This window comes from Notechis scutatus, chromosome 8 (assembly GCF_049901735.1).
Source record: "Notechis scutatus isolate UNSWTSFEM ecotype Mainland chromosome 8, rNotScu1.2, whole genome shotgun sequence".
NCBI lineage: Eukaryota > Metazoa > Chordata > Lepidosauria > Squamata > Elapidae > Notechis > Notechis scutatus.
The window spans coordinates 14,393,360-14,412,817 of NC_142016.1; the positions used below are offsets into that span (position 1 = coordinate 14,393,360).

Consider the following 19,458-nt stretch of genomic DNA (forward strand, 5'->3'; position numbering starts at 1 on the left):
AATTTAGAGAAAAGAAACTCACTTATGGGGGTTGTTTAAAAAAAACACCACTGCGTTGTAAAAGTATTCCAAAAGACACAACATTCTTAAACCTTTTGCCCAAATGTTTTTTTAAACAAATATGGCTAGAAAATATTAAAGAGGAAGACCTTCTAGAATTCTTCTCTCACATCACTTTAAAATTGCTTTTTTAAAAAATGCTCTCCTGGTAGAAGAGAAGCTATATAGGGTTACTATTCAATGCATTTGTCTATGGCAATGTTTCATTACCTCAGCAACTTCAAGACTTTTGGACTTCAACTCCCAGAATTCCCCAGCCAGCATCTTAAAGCTGCCAAGGTTGAGGAATATGGGATTACGGCATATCAGCATCTTCTTGTTGAGTCTCTCAATCCTTGTCCTTAAATGACTGGTGTAGGTAAGGCTTATATTCTTTTAATGATTTATATACAAATAGAAAGATACGAGACATATTGCCACTGCAGATTTATTCAATATTGTTCAGATTCAGCAGCCTGGATTGTGCAATATTTCCACATTTTTTGTGTGTCACCTTGATTTTAGGAAGGGAGTCTTACAAATTTGGAAAATCAGAAGCAGAGATAAACTGTGAAGAGGCTGTAACTCAAATGCCAACATCATTCCTGTTTTCGCTCGAATTCATTTATAAGGCTGGTTTCATATTCACTTGTAAAGCCAATGACAAATTACCAAAAAGTGCACTGCCACCAAAACACTGGAAAACATACATCCCTTGTTAGCTCATGCTTTAGAAAGGGATGTGACACTTACAGTTGAACAACAGCATTTTTATGCTACCCAAAAGCCTTTAGAGACTGATGTTCACCCAACCAACAAGTGGCATCATACAAAATAAATAAAAGACCTCATTTGATTAGTTCAAGAATTCTTGCTTGCAAATCACCAGGTCAATCAATATACTTGTCATAGGAAGAGCAGCTTATGTGCCATTAAGAAAGAATGCCTTGTTCGCAAGTTATGCGTAGGTGGTTCATTAAAAAAAATTCTGAATAGTGTTAGATGTAAAGAATACTTACTCAATCATCACTTGCACAAAATATCATGACAAATGAATCCGTTTTCAAAATTGTGCTGTCCTTTTAGAAGACCATAGAAGGCTTCTGCCATATTGGTCCATTTTCATGTTCTGTTGATGACTTACATTAGTTTTCATCAGTTTTTTTCTCATCTAACCAACTGGCTTTGCTCTATCAAAATCTCCCACAGAGTATCCTCTAGCACAGGGATCTCCAAATTTGGCAACTTGAAGACTTGTGGACTTCAATTCTGAGAATTCCCCAGCCAGCATGAAATGTAAAATGCATTCCACCCAGCATGGATGGCTGGGGAATTTTGGAAGTTGAAGTCTACAAATCTTTCAGTTGCCAAGTTTGGAGACCCTGCTCTTGCAGAATAAAATATTTGGATTTTATTCTCAAGACTGAGAAATGTTGGGGTAAAACATTTTCATTTTTTTCCTGCACTGTGGCACAAAAGACTTCCTTAGATCCATAGGACAAATATGAAGGGATTAGGCTTAGGACTGGCACTACTGCTATGAAGATGGAATACATTTTATATTTCAGCAAGACCCGAGAAACTCTTTGACAAAAGCCCAACTGAAATGACAGGCAATGGTCTGTGGCCAGTCTGCTTAGCTCTTTCTGACTTAAAATGAGAATATGTTCAAGCTAATATACCTGTTTGTAAAACAGTAGTACTTTCAAAACAAAGAAATGTTAGTACTTTGGACTGTTAGTACTTGTTTTACAAAACCTCCCATAAACCTTGCCAGAAATACATATTGCAACAAAGGTGGATGTGCCTCTTTATACATAATCTCATTCTACCTTGCACTGACCTGCAGGAAGATAGGAACTTAAAAAAAAAAAACTACAGAAAACACATAGTCTCATAGTTTTGTTACTATGATCCTATACCTAAATAGTTGGTCTATCTTCCAGTGGAACCATATCCAGTGGTCTTCATTTAAGAGTTTTAATTTAATATTTTGAACTCTGAAATTGTGCAGTGTGCAAAACAGGCATAATAACCTAAAAATTCATCTACTTGGAGATGGACCTCATTTCTCCAATTCATCGAATATTAATTGTCAATATTTAAATAGCTAAACAAGATGCAAGGACAAGGTTTAAAACTAACCAGCTACTAACAAAGGACTTCGATGAGTAATTCATCTGCACTGCTTTGAAGTATCTCACTCTTCCCTTGCTCTCTTAATCCCAGTTGTAAGTTTAGAAGCACTCCAGTGGTGAGCCGGACTCTCTGTTAGGCACTATAATAGGTAAGTGAGTTTGCTTGAACTTAGCTTCCCATCAATAGAAATACTCAGGATTCCTCTTATAACTAGAGGCATCATCAAGATCTTTACAAAAGATCAATATAACCATATCCAAATTCAATTAGGAGAAAAATAATAATAAACATCTCTTCCTAGAAGGGAAGCCCTCGCATCCGTTCCAAGCTGCCAATGGGACTGAATTTCAGAATGCTTTCAGTATTTTCTATCCACAACCGTGTGAAATACGATCTGGCCATTTTCTTTCCGAGCTTCCAATCAACTCAGTCTTTAGGAACAAACAGGAGGTTGGGCGCTTTGCCACTAAGCTGCACTTGCAGGTCCTTCACAGCTCTGTCCCCATGGCCCCCCAGGGGAAATCTCTCCATCAGTCTTCTTCTGCTGTCTTAAACATGAGGATTGCATTATAGATTTTCAATGCAGGCCCCAGTTTGATGCTAAGGATTTTAACGATGTCTGACTGATTGAGGAGAAGAAAGGCTTCGCCGTCAATTTGCTGCAGAACAGGAAAAAAAAAAAGAACAATGGAGTTAGTGTGTTGACTGAGGGAACCCAGCTCCTACATCCTTAAAGGTAACAGCAAGTGAAGGGCACCAAGAATGGCAATTGGTAGTTATGACTGCCCAGTCATATATTACAATAATATATTATATTTTAATATATATTATAATATATTATATATATTATAATAAGTGTTAGGCTAAGGTTATCACAATACATGTTGTTTGTCCAGTCTCTAAAAATTGCAGAGCACCTTGCTTGGATTATATCTGCTTCCTGTGATGTTAACTAATTTTGTCTTCTCTTGTTTTGATATATAGCATTATTGTAGGAAAAAAGGGCAAAATTCTACCTGTACCCGTTTTTTTTGGCTAAACTGCTGGGCTAACATTTACTTAAATTATATGGACCAATTCATCACTTTAAAAGTGGTTGTTAAGTTTGCAGTTTTCGGAATTAATCTGTGAAGAAAGCTGGATAGCAATATAGCACAATAAAACTATCTTACCTCTCTTTTTCAGATCCTTTCTTTTTAATATATATATACATATATCTTATTCACACTTCATTGACTGGGTACACATATCATGCTGAACCATGACTTTGAGACAGAATTTTAAAGAAAGCTTGATTCTTGATTAAATAATGACCATTGTGCTAATGGCTTTACTGGAGCTCCCTGTCCAAGGTTGCAAAATCAAAATGACCACTAAAGGGCAGCAAAGAGACACACAAAGCTAGCTTTTTGCTGCCACCTCATGGTTATCTTATTTGTTTGCTTGGCAGAATATGTTCTGCCAGTCTTTGTGTTCTATTTTGGGAAGGCTCATTATTTATCATAACCCTCTGACAGGGTTGGATGTATTTATAATTACACTGTAAATAATACAATATAGTCCATAATTATGAAGTCCATTATAAGCTATGTGAACTTCCTGCAGTTTATAGCCTAAAAATATAAATCTATAAAACACATTAAACATACAGCACTAAAATGTAAAAGGAACAATCAGAAAAACAACAACTGCAGACCCTAAATGGCTCTAGATTGACAAACTGGGAGCCTGGAATCTTTGCCTCTTGCTTCAGTAGGTCCAGATATTCAAAGCTCTTAATCACCATGACTATGGCTCCTCTGGTTAGTTTCAAGTCTATTTCACCAACATTTCCTTTTCCTGTATTTTCCTCCACTCCATAACACGTGATACTGTTTAATATTGAAATCTAAATTTGTCTCAGTTCTGAACATCCTTGAAGATCCTAATCATGATAAATTATCATTGAGCTTAAAGAGTGCAGAGGATGGTTGGTTGGCCAAAACACTGTGATATATCAACATCTTCATTGTGGCACTGTGTAGTTTATTTGAAATGAAAGAGCAGCAAAGAGATCAGCCAGATGGAAAATCAGTTGACTTGAGGACAACAGATTTTTTCAACGTGGCCACGCAGAGGTCATGGTCTTTATCAAATGACTTTGATTACCCACAAGGCATGACTGCTTAATTAGGTCATAACATAGCCTAGTAAGGGGCTGTGACCCATTTAGCAAAATATTAAGGAGAAATTATGTAATTTTCCTTGACCCAAATAGTAACAGAATATGCACAGATTCGAATTAATGGAACCGGCAGAATGGAGATAGAAAGCCATAACCCTTCAAACATCAAGAGTGTGCAGAAAGGTCTCCAGAGGAGGACTTGCTTTTGAAAAAGTATAGGAAAAGTAAATTGTTGGTACTCAAAAACTTAGTTGATCTTGGTTATAAATGAGGTACATTCCATTTGGAAGCTAGTCATCTAAGACAACCAAATTACAACCATGTTAGAGGAAAAGAACAAGAAGCAACTTCTGGGGTATTTAGATGAAATCTGGAAAAAAATATCCATAAAGGAGAATATTTGTAGCTCAGGGTTGAAACGAGAGGTCCTTGGTGCTCTCTGAGCTTGGTTGTTTTCTTGCAGACGTTTCATAATCCTAACTGGCTAACATCATTAGTGTTAGTAAGGAGTGGGGTTTGCGCGCAGTTTATATTCTAATGGCTTACACTGTCAGTGTTGGCGGAGTTTCTTGAGCTACTTATTGTTGGCTTGTTTGGCGGTTTCTTGATTGGGGTATTGTTTACTTGACTGTTGGTTTGATGTTAATCTTGGGGTTAATCTATGCCAGATGTCTCCAAACGTGGCAACTTTAAGACCTGTGGACTTCAACTCCCAGAATTCTCCAACCATTCTGGGAGTTGAAGTCCGCAAGTCTTAAAGTTGCCAAGTTTGGAGACCCCTGATCTATGCTCATCTGGGTGATGATTGCTGGAGGGCAGGTGTTTTGGTCTTTTTATTCCCTTTTTGGATAGGTGGGGGGAAATGTATGGATATCTTGGCTTGTTGCAAAGCTTGGTACAAAATGGGCAGGTCTTCCAACTAAAAGCCTAAACTTTGTACTATTATGCATACAGATCAATGTGCAAATCTGGTATCCATATGGACAAAACAGAGAATCGAGAAGGAAGAAACTGTCTTCAAATTCTTTGCTTAACATACTTCTTGGTAATTATAACACCGAAATTGGAAAATTTGAAACTGATGGTGTGTGACTGAATTTTTTAAGCAGGTTCAACTAAAAATGTATTTTAAGTATCTAACTCAAGTCCCCCATCTGTACATTGCAATATGCTTTTCAGCTTAGATACGGAACATCAAACAAATGCGAGTAGTCATTTTTAAATATATGTATGGCATTCAGCTTTGTTCGGGTATTTTCCCACGTCATTGTACTTGTGCTTTTAAAGTTGTAGCAACCTTTCGGCAGAATCTCATCTGCCATCATCAGGCTTCTGTATAGTGTTCATCTGTGAGTCAGACTTTTACAGTGGTTTCAGATTTAAATTTGGGGCAGCCTATTGCTGTGCCAGAATGGTTTTTTCTTCATCCTGATTGGTTGGGAGTCTTGGTCTGTGTTTATTGGTCTTGGAGTTTGCTGTGTTCTGCTTGATTGGTTTTTAAATATAAATATATAATATTTATATATAAATATATATAAATATATAATATTTATTTAATATTTAAATATATAATATTTAAATATTGGTTTTTAAATATATATAAATATGTATGTATGTATGTATGTATGTGTGTGTGTGTATGTATATGTGTGTGTATGTATGTATGTATGTATGTATGTATGTATGTATGTATGTATATGTATGTATGTGTATATATATATATATAAGAATATATATATATATATATATATATATAAGAAAAAACCATTCTGGCACAGCAATAGGCTGCCCCAAATTTAAATCTGAAACCACTGTAAAAGTCTGACCCACAGACGGACACAACAGAAGCCTGATGATGGCAGATGAGATTCTGCTGAAACGTGCTACAACTTTAAAGAACTACAATATATACATACAAAATATATATATATATATATATATATATATATATATATATATATATATATATATATATATATAAAACACTCAGCATTACAATCCCTTTTCATTAGAGAAAAGAACAATATTTCATAAAGCTAAATGGTATGCTTAAGATGTCAAACTTTAAACGCTCAAAATAATAGATTCTGCAAATGTATGTACAGAGATCTGTCATGCCCTTGTTAGAGTCAGACTCTGAGGGAGAGGAGGAACAGCCGACAGGGAGTGGAGGTGTGGCTCCAGAGGTTGTGGAGGAGGCTGGGGAGGGACAGAGGCTGTCTGGGCAGTCAGAGGAAGAACCAGGCCCATCCCCCTTCATCCTAGGACACGCAGGGAGGAACGGAGAAGGCAACAACTTGGCTTACAAGAGAGGAAGCGGCCATGATCCCCCTCATTGGTTGCAGCTGGGGAGAATAGTACTATAAGAGAGACGGTTAAACACAGCATTGCCAAAAGCAAAGCATGTGTTATTTGGGGCATCCTTCCAACAGACTGTGCCTTGTTATCTCCTTGAAGTTGGTAATTACTTATCCCGGTCCTTCATTGTAGTTTGTTTTAGTTTTTTTAGTTCACCTCTATCTGCTCATTAAGTTTGGACTGTATTGCTTTCTTTTGAAGACTATTTCTGAATACATTTTATCTCCAACTGAGAATTATTGAACAGTGGGGCCAAGTTGGAGGCATTAAAGGACATTTATTTATGTTTTGGATTTTGTTACATTTGTGTTACACTCTGCGTCATCACAAGATCAAACCTTCGCAAAGCTCTAGTTCTAATGTATCTTAAAAAACAGGAACCAGATAAATAAAGTGGATTCCATAAAACAGTATACAGTACAAGTAGACCTTGTACAACAATTTTAGTGAATATTTGAAGTTACAACAGCACTGAAAACAGTGACTTATGACCATTTTTCACACTTATGACTGCTGCAGAATCCCCATGGTCACGTGATCAAAATTCAGAGGCTTGGCCATTGACTCGTATTTATGACGGTTGCAGAGTCCCAAGGTCACGTGATCCCCTTTTGTGACCTTCTGACAGGCAAAGTCAACGGGGAAGCCAGGCTCACTTTACAACTGTGCCGCTAACTTAACAGCTGCCACGATTTACTTAACAACTATGGCAAGAAAGGTGGTAAAATGCAGCAAAACACACTTCATTACTGTCTCGCTTGGCAATAGAAATTTTGGGCTCGATTGTGGTTGTAAGTGGAGGACTACTTGTGGTTAAATGTCAAATTTCCTTATCTACATTGGAAAGTCTGCATTTATATTACCTTTTTAAAAACCACTTCATGCTCTTGTCTGGACAATCAGCTGAGAGGAGAAAGAAAAGAAAAGCACAAGATCGGCCCTCCCACCCGCCCTGGTGTGGGGAAATCTGTGGCGCATGTTAGGCAAAGCACACCCACCAAGCCACGCCCACCGAACTGGTAGAAAAACAATTTGAATCCCACCACTGGACTGAGGGATTTTTTTTTTTTTTTAATTAAGAGCAATGTAGGGATTCTGACCTCTTCACTAAGATTCTCTTGGTCCCGCTGCCAGTGCCCAAAGGGCATAACAGACATCTCCTTTTATGTACACTGCTATTATACTATATAGTCCCCCAAATTCTAATCATGCAGAGCTAATATTGTAGAGCAGGGGTGTCAAACTCAAGGTCTGTGGGCCGGATCTGGGCCGCGATGTGATTGAATCCGGCCTGTGGGGCTGTCCTGGAAAATGTAAGGGGTCAGTCCACATTGCTTCGGCCCGGTCTACCCAATGCAAAGGAAACATGGTAGCAGTTTGGGGAGTGCCATCCAGTTGGCCACATCCAGTAAGTGGTGTCAAGCTGCCCACACCTGCCCAGTTGCCCCCCCCCCCACCGAGGTCAACCACAGCCCTGATGCGGCCTTCAATGAAATTAAGTTTGAAACACCTGTTGTAGTGGTCACTTTTCAATTTCTTTTCAACCTGTGGACTATCAAAGCCCTGCTATGTAGAGACACTGTTTCAGAATACGACTTCATTAAAAAAAAAACCTAATCTCTGGCTAGGCCTCACTAGCCATTTTTCCCAATCCTTTTGGATACCTTTTATCATTTTCACGAATTGTTTTTCCTTCCGCTGTCGTCATTTAGGAAATAAAAATAAAAATTAAACTGAAAGCACCCCTACGTGCAGGTGCCTAAAGTTATTTATTTAAAGATAATATGCTTGGGCAGCTCAATTGCTCCTAATGGGCTATTATAGCAGAGTTCAGCAGTTCTGCCATTTACATCTTAGTCCAAGCCAAGTCTCTTTCTTAAAATAGATTTCACTCCAGTCCAACATTTTTAATAGGCTGATGAGAACTGCATCTACTTCATACAAGGTGTAGAATGAGGGGCCCTACAAATTTTTGCTTTCTGAAGCCTGATGTTCAGGATCTGGTTTTACATGCAAACACCTGTTTCCTTCTTATAAATTCTTCCCTGCCTTTATTCATTTATGTCTGAGTCCCCCTATGGGTTCAATTCCAAATAGCAAAATATTTTGCAGATTAAGTCCAGCTTTGTACTGATAGCATTTGATTTGTTATTATAGCTGCTTATCCCATAAATGCCTGCCTCAATTTTTCTATACTACTGTAGAGTGATAATCATGGACAACAGCCTTGCTTGGCTAGAAATGTTACATGTTTTCTGCAATGCTCTACTACAGGGGTGTCAAACTCAAGGCCTGCAGGGTCTTTAAATCTGCAGGCCGATCCACAGGGCTGACCTGGAAATAGCGAAGGATCATCCCACCGTCAAAACAGGGCTCGGGGAATGCACATGGCCCCCCTGCTCCCAGTTTTCAGCCTGGACGGCCTTCTGCAGCACTTTGCCAACAAAAAAGGGGCGTGAAGGGGCTGTGCGTGGCCCCCAACACCCCATTTTTGGCCCGGATGGCCTCTTGCAACACTTTGAGGGCAAAACGGCAAAGTGCCCCGCCGGGGCCTCGGTACCCTGTTTTGGCTGGCAGGGTGCTGCAGGAGGCGTCCATCCCGTCTCTTTCCCCCCCACCTCTCCCCCCTGGGTTGCCCATGGAGAAGAACTACAATGCTGATCCAGCCCTCAAAGAAATCCAGTTTGACACCCCTGTTCTACTACAAGCCTATACAACAAAGCTAAGGATGCTTAAGTGATTTCACTGCTATTACACTTCTTCTGCTGTTTGTCAGCCAGAGGCCCATCAGAGTGAGTTGTGTGCTTTCGTTTATTCCAATGCTGTTGTCCCAGATGCCAGCTTCTGTTTCTTGGCTTCAGAACCAATTCCAAAGACAAACAACTTGTTCTTCATCAAACAGCCATGTCTGAGTAAACGACTCATTTCTGAAACATAAACTCGTACCTGCACCTCGTTTTTTGACCACCTGGTTTTCCTTTTTATAGAGTTTGATCTAACAACATTTTCTAGTCCTTTTGGCACGGCCTCTGGAATTCAAACTGTGCCCATCCTGAACCATACTACATAACTTTGCCCATCTGGAATGCTACAGGTGTCCACTGCCAACTATAAAACCTGAGATCTATCCATTTCAGGACCGCTGAGAGAGATTGACACTGCAGCCTAGGTTTGTTTTTCTGCATCTTTCCACGGTTATCGGAATAATGTTGCAATTGTCATGCTTGGCCAAATGTAAACCCTGAGCTGTAAGATAAATAGTTTCTACATTATTTTGGTATAGATTTAATTTCTAGAAATAAAAGATTTTCCAAACTCTGAAAGCCACTGAGCAGGGCAGAAATGCCATTGCATTTTTTAGGCTGATGAAAAATAACACGATTGTTTATATACAGCCTGTTTCTAGCACGTGGAAATGAATAGTTGAGAACAGTAGTAAACTACATGAATAATGAAAGATCTCTCCAGTAAATTTGGGACATTATTCCTGATTTCTCTAAGAATATGAGAATAAATGAACCTACCTCTCTTCCTCAAACTCCGCCAGAAATGAGTCTTTGTGAGACTTGTTGCACTGGCGCAGCCTCTTGGAGCAGGAGGCCTTGCAGGGTCCCAAAGATTCATTTCTGGCAGGGTTTGGGGGAGAGAAAGAAAGACTTTTACTGCTTTCCTTACGTGCAGCCAAAAGCAGAAGAAGAAAGAAGTGGAAAGAAGCAGCCTGGGCATTGGGCAAGTGGGATAAGTTCCCCCCTTCCCTCACTACCTCATGTTGTTTGCAATGCAAGCAACACAAGCCTTATGTTCCCGTGGGCCATGTGGGTGGCGCAGCCTTATGTTCCCATGCAACCTGGATTAATTGCTTTGGGGATGACATTTCTCTGCGGATCACCAAAATTTTCTCGCAGACTACCAGGGGTCCCTGGCCCACTGGTTGGCGACCACTGTTCTAAATGGTTCTTAGAGTGAACCATTGATCAACAGTAGATGGTCATAGCAATCTACTGTTTTACTATTCAGCATCTTACTTAAAGCTGAAAAACATGGGTGTAACATTCTAAAAGCACCTATCTTACAAACAAGTTGTCTGTTCTACAGAAGTAAACCACTTTAACTGTCCCAATTTTCAAATACAGATCAAGATTAAATGTCCACTGAAAACAATTGAGTATGCCAGCAAGCCAAAGCAAATGTACAAAACAGGTATTAGATGCCAACACAAGTTTCTGTTTGTTCAAAGCAACTGGACATCGAACCCTATTCTACGTGGCAACTTTTGCCAATGACTATGAAAGGAATAAGAGTAGGCAGATCCAGTTTGTTTATAGAATGCATCTGGTTTACAAAAGGCATCTGCGAACTTTCTCTGGAACTAAAGCTGGATTAATTTGGTAGAATTTTTAGTACCCAATACAATTATTGAGATAATTCCTTGGGCAGGAAGATTTATGATTCTCTGGAAGCCTAAAACAGGATAACTCACCTCTTGTCGAAAAAGTGCGGCCTGTTCTTTGCAACCGGGCAGACGCTGAACAAAGCCAGCCACCTAGACAAAATGTTAGAAATAAAAAACAAAAATAAGGACACCCGGCGACTTGACCATTTCATTAGCTTGAGCAAAATATTGTAAACATAAAGGGTTTTCTTGGTCCAAAGTATCCTGCAGCTTATAAATAAAAAATATATATTATACTTACTATATGTAGTTGGCAGAAATATGTAAGTACAGTATTTCTGGCTCAGCCTGCAAAGCTATTTTGACCATGCAGTTCGGATAGCAGCAAAGGAACTAGTATTCTATTGGCCCCAGCAAGCTTGTTATGTTATCCGCTATAGCAGGGGTCGCCAACCTTTTGGACCTCAGGGACCACCAAACTCATAATTTTAAATCCCGCGGACCAGAGACCCTGGGAAAATCCCCCAAAAAGTCTGCAGGAAAATTCCCCACCCGGTTTTCCTACCAATCAATCATTCTTTATTTGGGATTGCAGGATACCGTCTCCAGCTCCGTTCTCAGGGGGGGAGAGAGGGAGACTTTTGGCTTCATGCAAGGAAAGCAGCAGAAGCAGCAAAAGTCTTTCTTTCTCTCCCCCAAACTCTGCCAGAAATGAGTTTTTGTGAGACTTGTCGCACCGGCACAGCCTCTTGGAGCAGGATTCTTTGCAGGGTCCCAAAAACTCATTTCTGGCAGAGTTTGGGGGAGAGAAAGAAAGACTTTTGCTGCTTTCCTTGCGTGCAACCAAAAGCAGAAGCAGAAAGAAGCACCCCGGTGGCCAGCCGAGGTGAGTCGCGTGGGGCAAGAGGGGCAAGTTTCCCCCCTTCACCCTTTCCCCCCTCCTCTCACAATCTCATGTTGTTTGCAATGCAAGCGACGCAAGCCTTGTGTGCCCACAGGCCATGTGGATGACACAGCCTTGTGTTCCCCCACAGCCTGGATTAATTGCTTTGGGGGTGACATTTCTCTGCGGACCACCAAAATTTTCTCACAGTCCCTGGCCCACTGGTTGGCGACCACTGCCCTATAGGAATCATTCTGATCTAAACCAAATTCTCCTCAGTTATGACAGGCACAACATTCTTTCCACAAATAGGACGAGACGAACCATTAAATGTCAAAAGAACAACAACAACAACAACACATTTCTTTCCTTTCAAATCCTTAGTTATGGGGTCTGAACTTGGTGGTTTTCTTGCAGACATTTCATTACCAGACTAGGTAACATTATCACTGCTCTTTGTGGTTATCTATTGCCTAAATCTATCTATTACAGATTCTTAATTCTTTCCACTTGCACTGTTCTTTTCAATTTCCTTGCAAAAGAGTCTTTTCATTTTTTAAAAGTTATTTCAATTTTCTTTTGGCACTCAGAAAACAGATCTAATCCAAAGAAGTGGGACAGATCTCCAACATACACTGATTTATTCATGATGATAATAGTGGTTCTTAAACATATGGCCCATATGGGGCTCTTTATACTTAGGCAGACAATTTGTTTAGTTCAAGGTAGTCTCTATTGTCAGTGAGGCTTAGAGTCAGAGGATCTGAGAGTATAGACAAGCCAGTTACAATGACAACTGCTCCTTTCACAAAGAAATAACCAACTCACAATGGGTTAATGTCGAGGAGAAAGAGATGTAAAACATGAAACTTTTAGACTGCTCTACATATAGTCTGATTCTTTCTTTAAAATGTAACTTTACTGAAGATGTTTTTCAACAGAATTAAAAACAGTACAAATTTTGAAATAAGACTATAGCAATAAGAAAATGAAAAATAATAGAAAAAGAATAGAAAAAAGATCCTAAAGTTTGCTTCTTACAGATTGCCGGTATCTCTAAGGCAAAAAAAAAAAAAAAAAAAAAGTTTCTTGGTCCTTCCAGCAAATGTTTCAAAGTATGCTAATTGGCACCCAACAAGATGCCTTTTCTTTTTGACAAATCTAAGTAGGCTATGGCAGGATTATTCTGATTTTTTACAAAAAGGAACCAGCCTAGAGAAGATCAGGAGCGGATTTCTACTCCCACATTAATGTCTCTTGCAGAAGGAATTGAACAAGTTTCAAACAATTAATACTATCACGAAGGACACTAAGCATCCTTTCAAAGAGTTGGACAACTTGCTAAAAGGCTTTGGAGAAATACGCAAACAAACTTTAAGAGACGGCTCTTGCTTGTGGGGTGAAAAAGCAAACTATCGGTTATGTTCCCTGCAGATTGCTTCGGTGGTTGCTAACGCTCCCACTGCTGCAGTGATTTGTGAAATTAGAAAAAAAAAATCCCCTCGCTTTTGAATTCATATAGATATAATTCAAGAGGTTTTCTTTCTCTTTTTTGAGACAGAGATAGTGAACTCTTTGGCCAAGGCACTTTTGAATCTACATCATTTCAGTCAAATTCTGACTTCATATGCAACAACAACAAAAAAAAGCTATGTCTATATTATGCTCTGGCCAATATATAACATTGATTCTACTATATTAGAAATCTAAAACATAAAACTAAACAAACTGATCTTATTTTGTGATGTAATGGTTAGAAAAAAAAACCAGGGACATTTATTAGACAATGAGCATTCTTAAAAAATCAGTGGAAGTTAACTTTGTGTTTCAGGGCTAAAGGCACTATATTAGTGTGGTCTGAGAAAACTTTTTATACCATAAATGTTCCTCACTGCCAATGGTCCATGTTTCCATCTCCTTTGAAGTAGAGGAGAATTTGTACATAGGTTTACAAATGGATCGTGTGCCCAGGAGACAAGAAGCAGGCTGAACATTTGTCATTGTGGAAAATAAAGAGATTGGCTTAGTCCTAATAGGTAAGACAGACAATAACACTATGATGCATTTGATATCAAAATAAAAGTATGCCCAGAAATATATGTTCTTCACATACGTGTAAGATCTGTTGAACTCAATGGGACCCTCATTCAAATAAACGTGAATAGGATGAGTTAAATGTAGAAGAGTTTCAAGATATAAATTTAACACAAAATGTTTTATCGATGGCATGTTCCACCATCAAAATTGCAAAAATGTACCCGAAACTATCCCCTAAATGTTGGAAATGCAATAAAGAAATTGAAACATACTACCACGCATGGTGGAAATGTGAAAAAGTTCAAATATACTGGCTGAAAATTAGAAATTGGTTAGAAGAGATGTGTAAAATTAAAATAGAATTCAGATCTGAAATTTTTCTATTGGGTATCAATGTGGGAAAATATAATAAAGAGATAATATATTTAATAGTCCATGTCACCACCACAGCGAGATTAGTCCTTGCCCAAAGATGGAAAGGTAATGATATACCAGACAAGATGGAAATAATTAGGAAAATTTGGACGTGCGCCAAAATGGGAAGAGTAACTCAAGAGTTAAAAGATAGGACTGAATCTGATTATTACAAAATCTGGGAGAAGTTTTACCACTGGTTTTAAAAAGAAAGGAGTAAATGTATTAATGGCGATTAACATTATATATATATATGTAAATTTGTATTCTTTGTTATATGTATTATTTGAGAATGTAAGACAAGTAGGTGTGTTGGGATGTATGCACCATGTTCATTGTTTTTAAATGTTTTTCTTTCTGTTGTTTCATTAATAATTTTTTTAAAAAAACATATAAATTGAATGTCATTTATAAACTAATCTCTCCCAGATCTGTGCAAATACTTTAAAACTCAAAGCAACTATTCCAAACTTGCAACAGGTTTTGTCTATACTCAGAGGAGGCTGACATTAACAGTGGCCAAGTAGCTCTGTCAGCAAAGCTGGAAGACACCGCCTGAAACCCTCTCAAAAGAAAACAATTAAACCTCCCCCAGCCTTATGGTCTCTATGTAAACAGAGCCTGTTCACTCTTACTAATCCCTATCAGCAGCAACATTGGTGGTGCCGTTTGGAGATGATGGGTGCTGCACATCTGCATGGTATGAAGTTGGACCCAGCTGGACCTAGGTTCTCCCTTCAAGAACTTTGCATTATGCCTCTATATATACAGTACAACTCAGTGGGCCAAAAGCGAGGCTTGGGTTCTTGAACTTCACCTTCCTTTTCCCAGCACAATTGCAAAGAGCTCCAAAATGATTGGTTTGGTAGTACCCATAATTTAATATCCAACTGAAGTTGGATTTCCATCCACCTGCGTGGCTATGCAAAGCTCCCCAACAGAACCATTCAGTGCCATGTTTAATTCCCTCACTCAACCATTTCTAATCCCCAGAAAAATGCAAAAAGCAAATGGACTGTGCGAGATAGGTAAGGATGCACAGCTAAAGCCAACCAGCTGGAAGGGAAAGTAGCACAATGTATAGCCTCCCCCCCCACCTACCCTAAATAAGCTTTCGCTATAAAATGACAGCCTTGGCAGAACAAGCCTGTGTGTCAGCAATTCTGCTACACTGTGGGAATGGCTTGTGACACAGCCACGCAAGCATGCGCAGGGCCAATGGCAAGGGATAGTGAGTCAGCAGCCCAGAGACGCACAGAAAATGCTATTGTCAGTGGAGGCCCCCCGAAGGGGCAGCTGCTTGAAGAGGAGGGCTCACTGCAACACCCAGGATCAATATCTATCCATACATTCCAGATCCTGGCTGGTTAAAAGTTCCGGCTGGGCTAATCCTCGCTCCCGAATTTAACCACAGAGGCACAGCAGAGCAAGGAACAAAATCGCTGGCTGTGGGAGGTTAAGGATGAGTGACTGAGAGAGAGAGAGAGAGAGAGACAGGGAGAAAGAGAGAGACAGGAAGAAAAAGAGAGAGAGAGAGAGACAGGGAGACAGAGAGAGAGAAAGAGAGAGGGAGAGAAAGAGAGAGAGAGAGAGAGAGGGAGAGAGGAGAGAGAGAGAGAGAGAGAGAGAGAGAGAGAGAGAGAGAGAGAGAGAGAGAGAGAGAGAGAGAAGAAAAGCAGAACTTACCTCTTCCACGCTCCATTTGGCCACATTCTTAGCGGTGAGGCCTGAGACCTCCGGCAGCAGTTTGCAGTGCTGCTCCCAGCAGAGATGGAGACGGTGGGTCGGATTGGCAGACAGGGAAGGCATGAAGACAGACTGGTGGAGGGTCTGTTGCAGAGCGAAGGCAGTGTCTGTCAGGGAGGTCAGGGAGGGAGGTTGGGGTGGAGGGAGAGGGAGAGAGAAAGAGAAGGAAAAGAAAAACAAATCTGTTAACCCTGATTCAGGTGCACTTTGGAAACCAAGAAATCACTTTCCTTCAGAACATCCCTCCCACCCACCCCTAAAAGCAAAAAAAAGAGGGAAGACCAGAATCCCAGGCTGTTCTGGCGGCTGTTAAAGAGATGTCCTGATGCTAACACCGGAGCCGTTGCCAGCAATCTATTACCAGAGAGGAGGCGGCTGGGTGACTGCATCTTCAGCTGGAAATTAATGGCACCATTCCAGCTCTACGGTCTGCTCCCAGCGACCCAGCCGGCTAAGAGCACTCAGCGTGCCAGATAATGACAGGCGCTGGCCGACTCCCAGGAGACCAGACTCCATGGTCAGGGAGCTTCATCGGGATGTTAGCATCGCTCCCCATGAGTGAAAGGACCGGGAGATGCTAAGAAACGAGAAAGCAGTTCGGCCTTTTCTCCCTCTGCCCCTCCTCGCCCCTTCCCTCCGATGTGACGTGGGTGGGATCATTTGGTTTTTTGCCGTCTCATACTGCGGTAAGAACCAGGGGCCTGACGCTAGGTAGGAAGGAGAAGAGGAAGTGTTGCTGGACGCAGCATAGCAACCCTTCCTTGATTGACAATAATGGCTAATTAGGGTTTCGGCTTCTCCTCCTCCCCATACAGACAAAAAGGAGGCAATATAACTGAACACCGGGAGTGTTTTTTTTTTTCTTTCTTTCCAGGATGCGCTGCCTGGAAAGAGCTCTGGGGACATCTACTGGCAACAGGAAAGGATTGTGGCTTGCCCCTTCACTCCTCTTAGCTTCACTCCTGGTTTTAAAATAATTCAAGTGTTTTAAAACAGGGGTCCCCAACCTCTGGGCCATGGCTCACTACTGAGCCGTGGCAGGAGTGGGATGCTACCGGTTCTGCCCAGTTCTATGGAACTGTTGTGGTGAGCTGGCAGCAGGTGCAGACGGCTGAGGAGAGCGAGGAGTCAGATGAGGGTCCAGGACCATTAGGGAGTGGACTGCTGCCTTCAGAGATTGGGGGAGGGGGGGCTGGCAGCAGCGATGAGGAGGTTCCCGAGGAGCCGTTGCCAAGTCCGTGTGCATGCAGGATTGCTCATAGGAAAGAGCAGTTACAACAGCACGGGCGACTCGGGAGTAAGGCTGCAAGGTAATGGCCCCTCCTTCAAGAAGATAAAAGCCAGCTGTGAAGCGAACATTCTTTGCAGGAAGCAAAGACATTTTGAAACTCAGCCTCGTGGACATTACAGTATTTTAAGTTGGTATTTGAAGACTCTTGTGTTGTGAAATATTTCTTATCTGTGATTCTTGGCAGTCTTGTACAGTTTTGGCAAGGTTTGTGCTTATCAAAGTTAATTAGTTTGCAGCAGTCTTTTAACCGGGGATTCGTAAGACTCATTAAAAGGTTACTGTTCGCTTTGGTTATTGTTTGTCTTATTGGAAAAGGGTTTGGGTCAGAACAAGAACCAGTAGCTCTGAAGAGCAGCAGACATCGAACCAGTTCTGTATTTGTTGCTGTTTGGCCTGCCTGCCCGGGCTCTTTACCTGGCCTTTATTTCCTCAGCTGCTTTGTGCAGTACAGCTGAGGTTGAAAAAGCAGGAAAAAAAGAGGCTTTTCAAATGCACTTGAGCGCAACGCGTCAGCTGTCCAGGCGGCACAGTTGATTTTTTTTACATGCGCGTGCAGCAAATGTAGTCACTGAACCGGTAGTAACACCGGTTGAATTCCACCCCTGAGCCGTGGCCTATTGACCACCAGGCTGGACGGTGCACGTGAGCACCTGTCAGCTTTGGAAACCATATTGAGATCTGATGTTTCCAGCTGCCACAATTGAGCCTGGGAAAGTGGGAGGGGGGAATTCATTGGAGTGGATCTAGTTAGACATAACAACATTCTTTTTCTGATTCAAGGTTAGGTCATGTTGCGCATAGTGAAAGGAAGTCTTACTTTGGGACGGATGGTGATTGGGCCATGTGACGTGATGATGGGTGCAGGGGATGGATTTGTAGTTTTTACTTATTGTAAGGAAGCCCGGAACTTTCAGATTCAGGATCCCACAGTTGTGCCAGTTTACTATCTAAATAAAAAGGAATCTTTGAGAAGATGTCTGCCTCAGAGTTATTGGGCGGAGTGGAGGGTTGCTGAAATGCTGACAACACCCTCCACTCACACTAGCGTCACTGTGAGCGCAATTCGGGCCCTAATATCATGGGGCTGCTCTTGTCGTGGTGTCACGCGGCCACTATAGTCACCTCAAGCATTGCGTGTGTGTTCGTGGTCCCATTCACGTGCACACATGCACACATAAAGGTGCTTGCCAACCCAGAAAGTTTGGGAACTCTATTTTAAAAAGATTCACACCTAGCCTGGTTCATAAAACGTTCCTAATTTTGAACGTTTATTAAGCAACCAGTTGTAAGTTGAGGACTACCTGCATACTGGTTGACAATTAGGCCCAAGTAACTTATCTCAATCAGAAGCACATTTGGGGGCAATTTAAAAATCAGGTGATGATAAAGGGCGGCATGATGGGAAGGATTAAAAAAGGAAAAAGGGGGGGTGTTTCACTCAAGTCCAGAATTGGGATTTTTCCCCCCCGAACATGCTAGAAGTTGATTGGAGTCCCTAAAAGAATCTCCCAGCGTTAAGAGCTAGGAATACCCAGCAGCATTTTATTATAGATCCTCCTTTTTTGCTTCCCTACTCGAAACCAAGTTCTTAAAAATTCCCAATTCAAGCAGCAGCATCATTGTAGGGAAGATCAAATTCTCTGGGGACTAAATTTGTTTTTACTGATTGCTGGCAGAAACAGAGCACTTTCTCTCAGGTGGATCTTTGAAACAAACATTTAGCCCTTACAATTCAAGAAAGGAAGAAGCATCAAGGCAAACTTGAACTAAGGAGCAAAATAATGGGGTTCTAGTTATTCAACATTTAGAAGCCATCAGCACAGAAATTCACAATAGTTTCAACAGGCACTAACCTCTTTCCCCATCAGCCTCTTGCTTCACTAGCTGGAGCTTTATATAGCTATGTGAACAGCCAATCCTGCAAAATCAAATGTGGGTGTTAACACAAAAACGTATTATAGTTTATAAAAAAAAACACAGAGAGTTTTTATCCA

The 19,458-nt window shown here is 40.8% G+C and overlaps 1 protein-coding gene across 4 annotated transcripts in view; it reads right to left on the reverse strand.

The window, feature by feature from the left end:
- Window positions 1–469: 469 nt before the first annotated feature.
- The window catches only part of LOC113417636 (lethal(3)malignant brain tumor-like protein 4), a 57,341-nt gene continuing 38,352 nt past the window's right edge, over window positions 470–19,458 (reverse strand). For 3 of the 4 annotated variants that reach the window (XM_087970732.1, XM_026676131.2, XM_087970733.1), the window contains exons 17-20: window positions 19,318–19,382; window positions 16,114–16,280; window positions 11,181–11,243; window positions 470–2,837 (exon numbers count right to left, since the gene is read on the reverse strand). In XM_087970732.1, the coding sequence (XP_087826858.1) occupies window positions 2,709–2,837; window positions 11,181–11,243; window positions 16,114–16,280; window positions 19,318–19,382 (424 nt within the window). In that variant the 3' untranslated portion in view covers window positions 470–2,708. The remainder of the gene's footprint in view (window positions 2,838–11,180; window positions 11,244–16,113; window positions 16,281–19,317; window positions 19,383–19,458) is intronic. The other variant, XM_087970734.1, reaches the window with a different exon arrangement.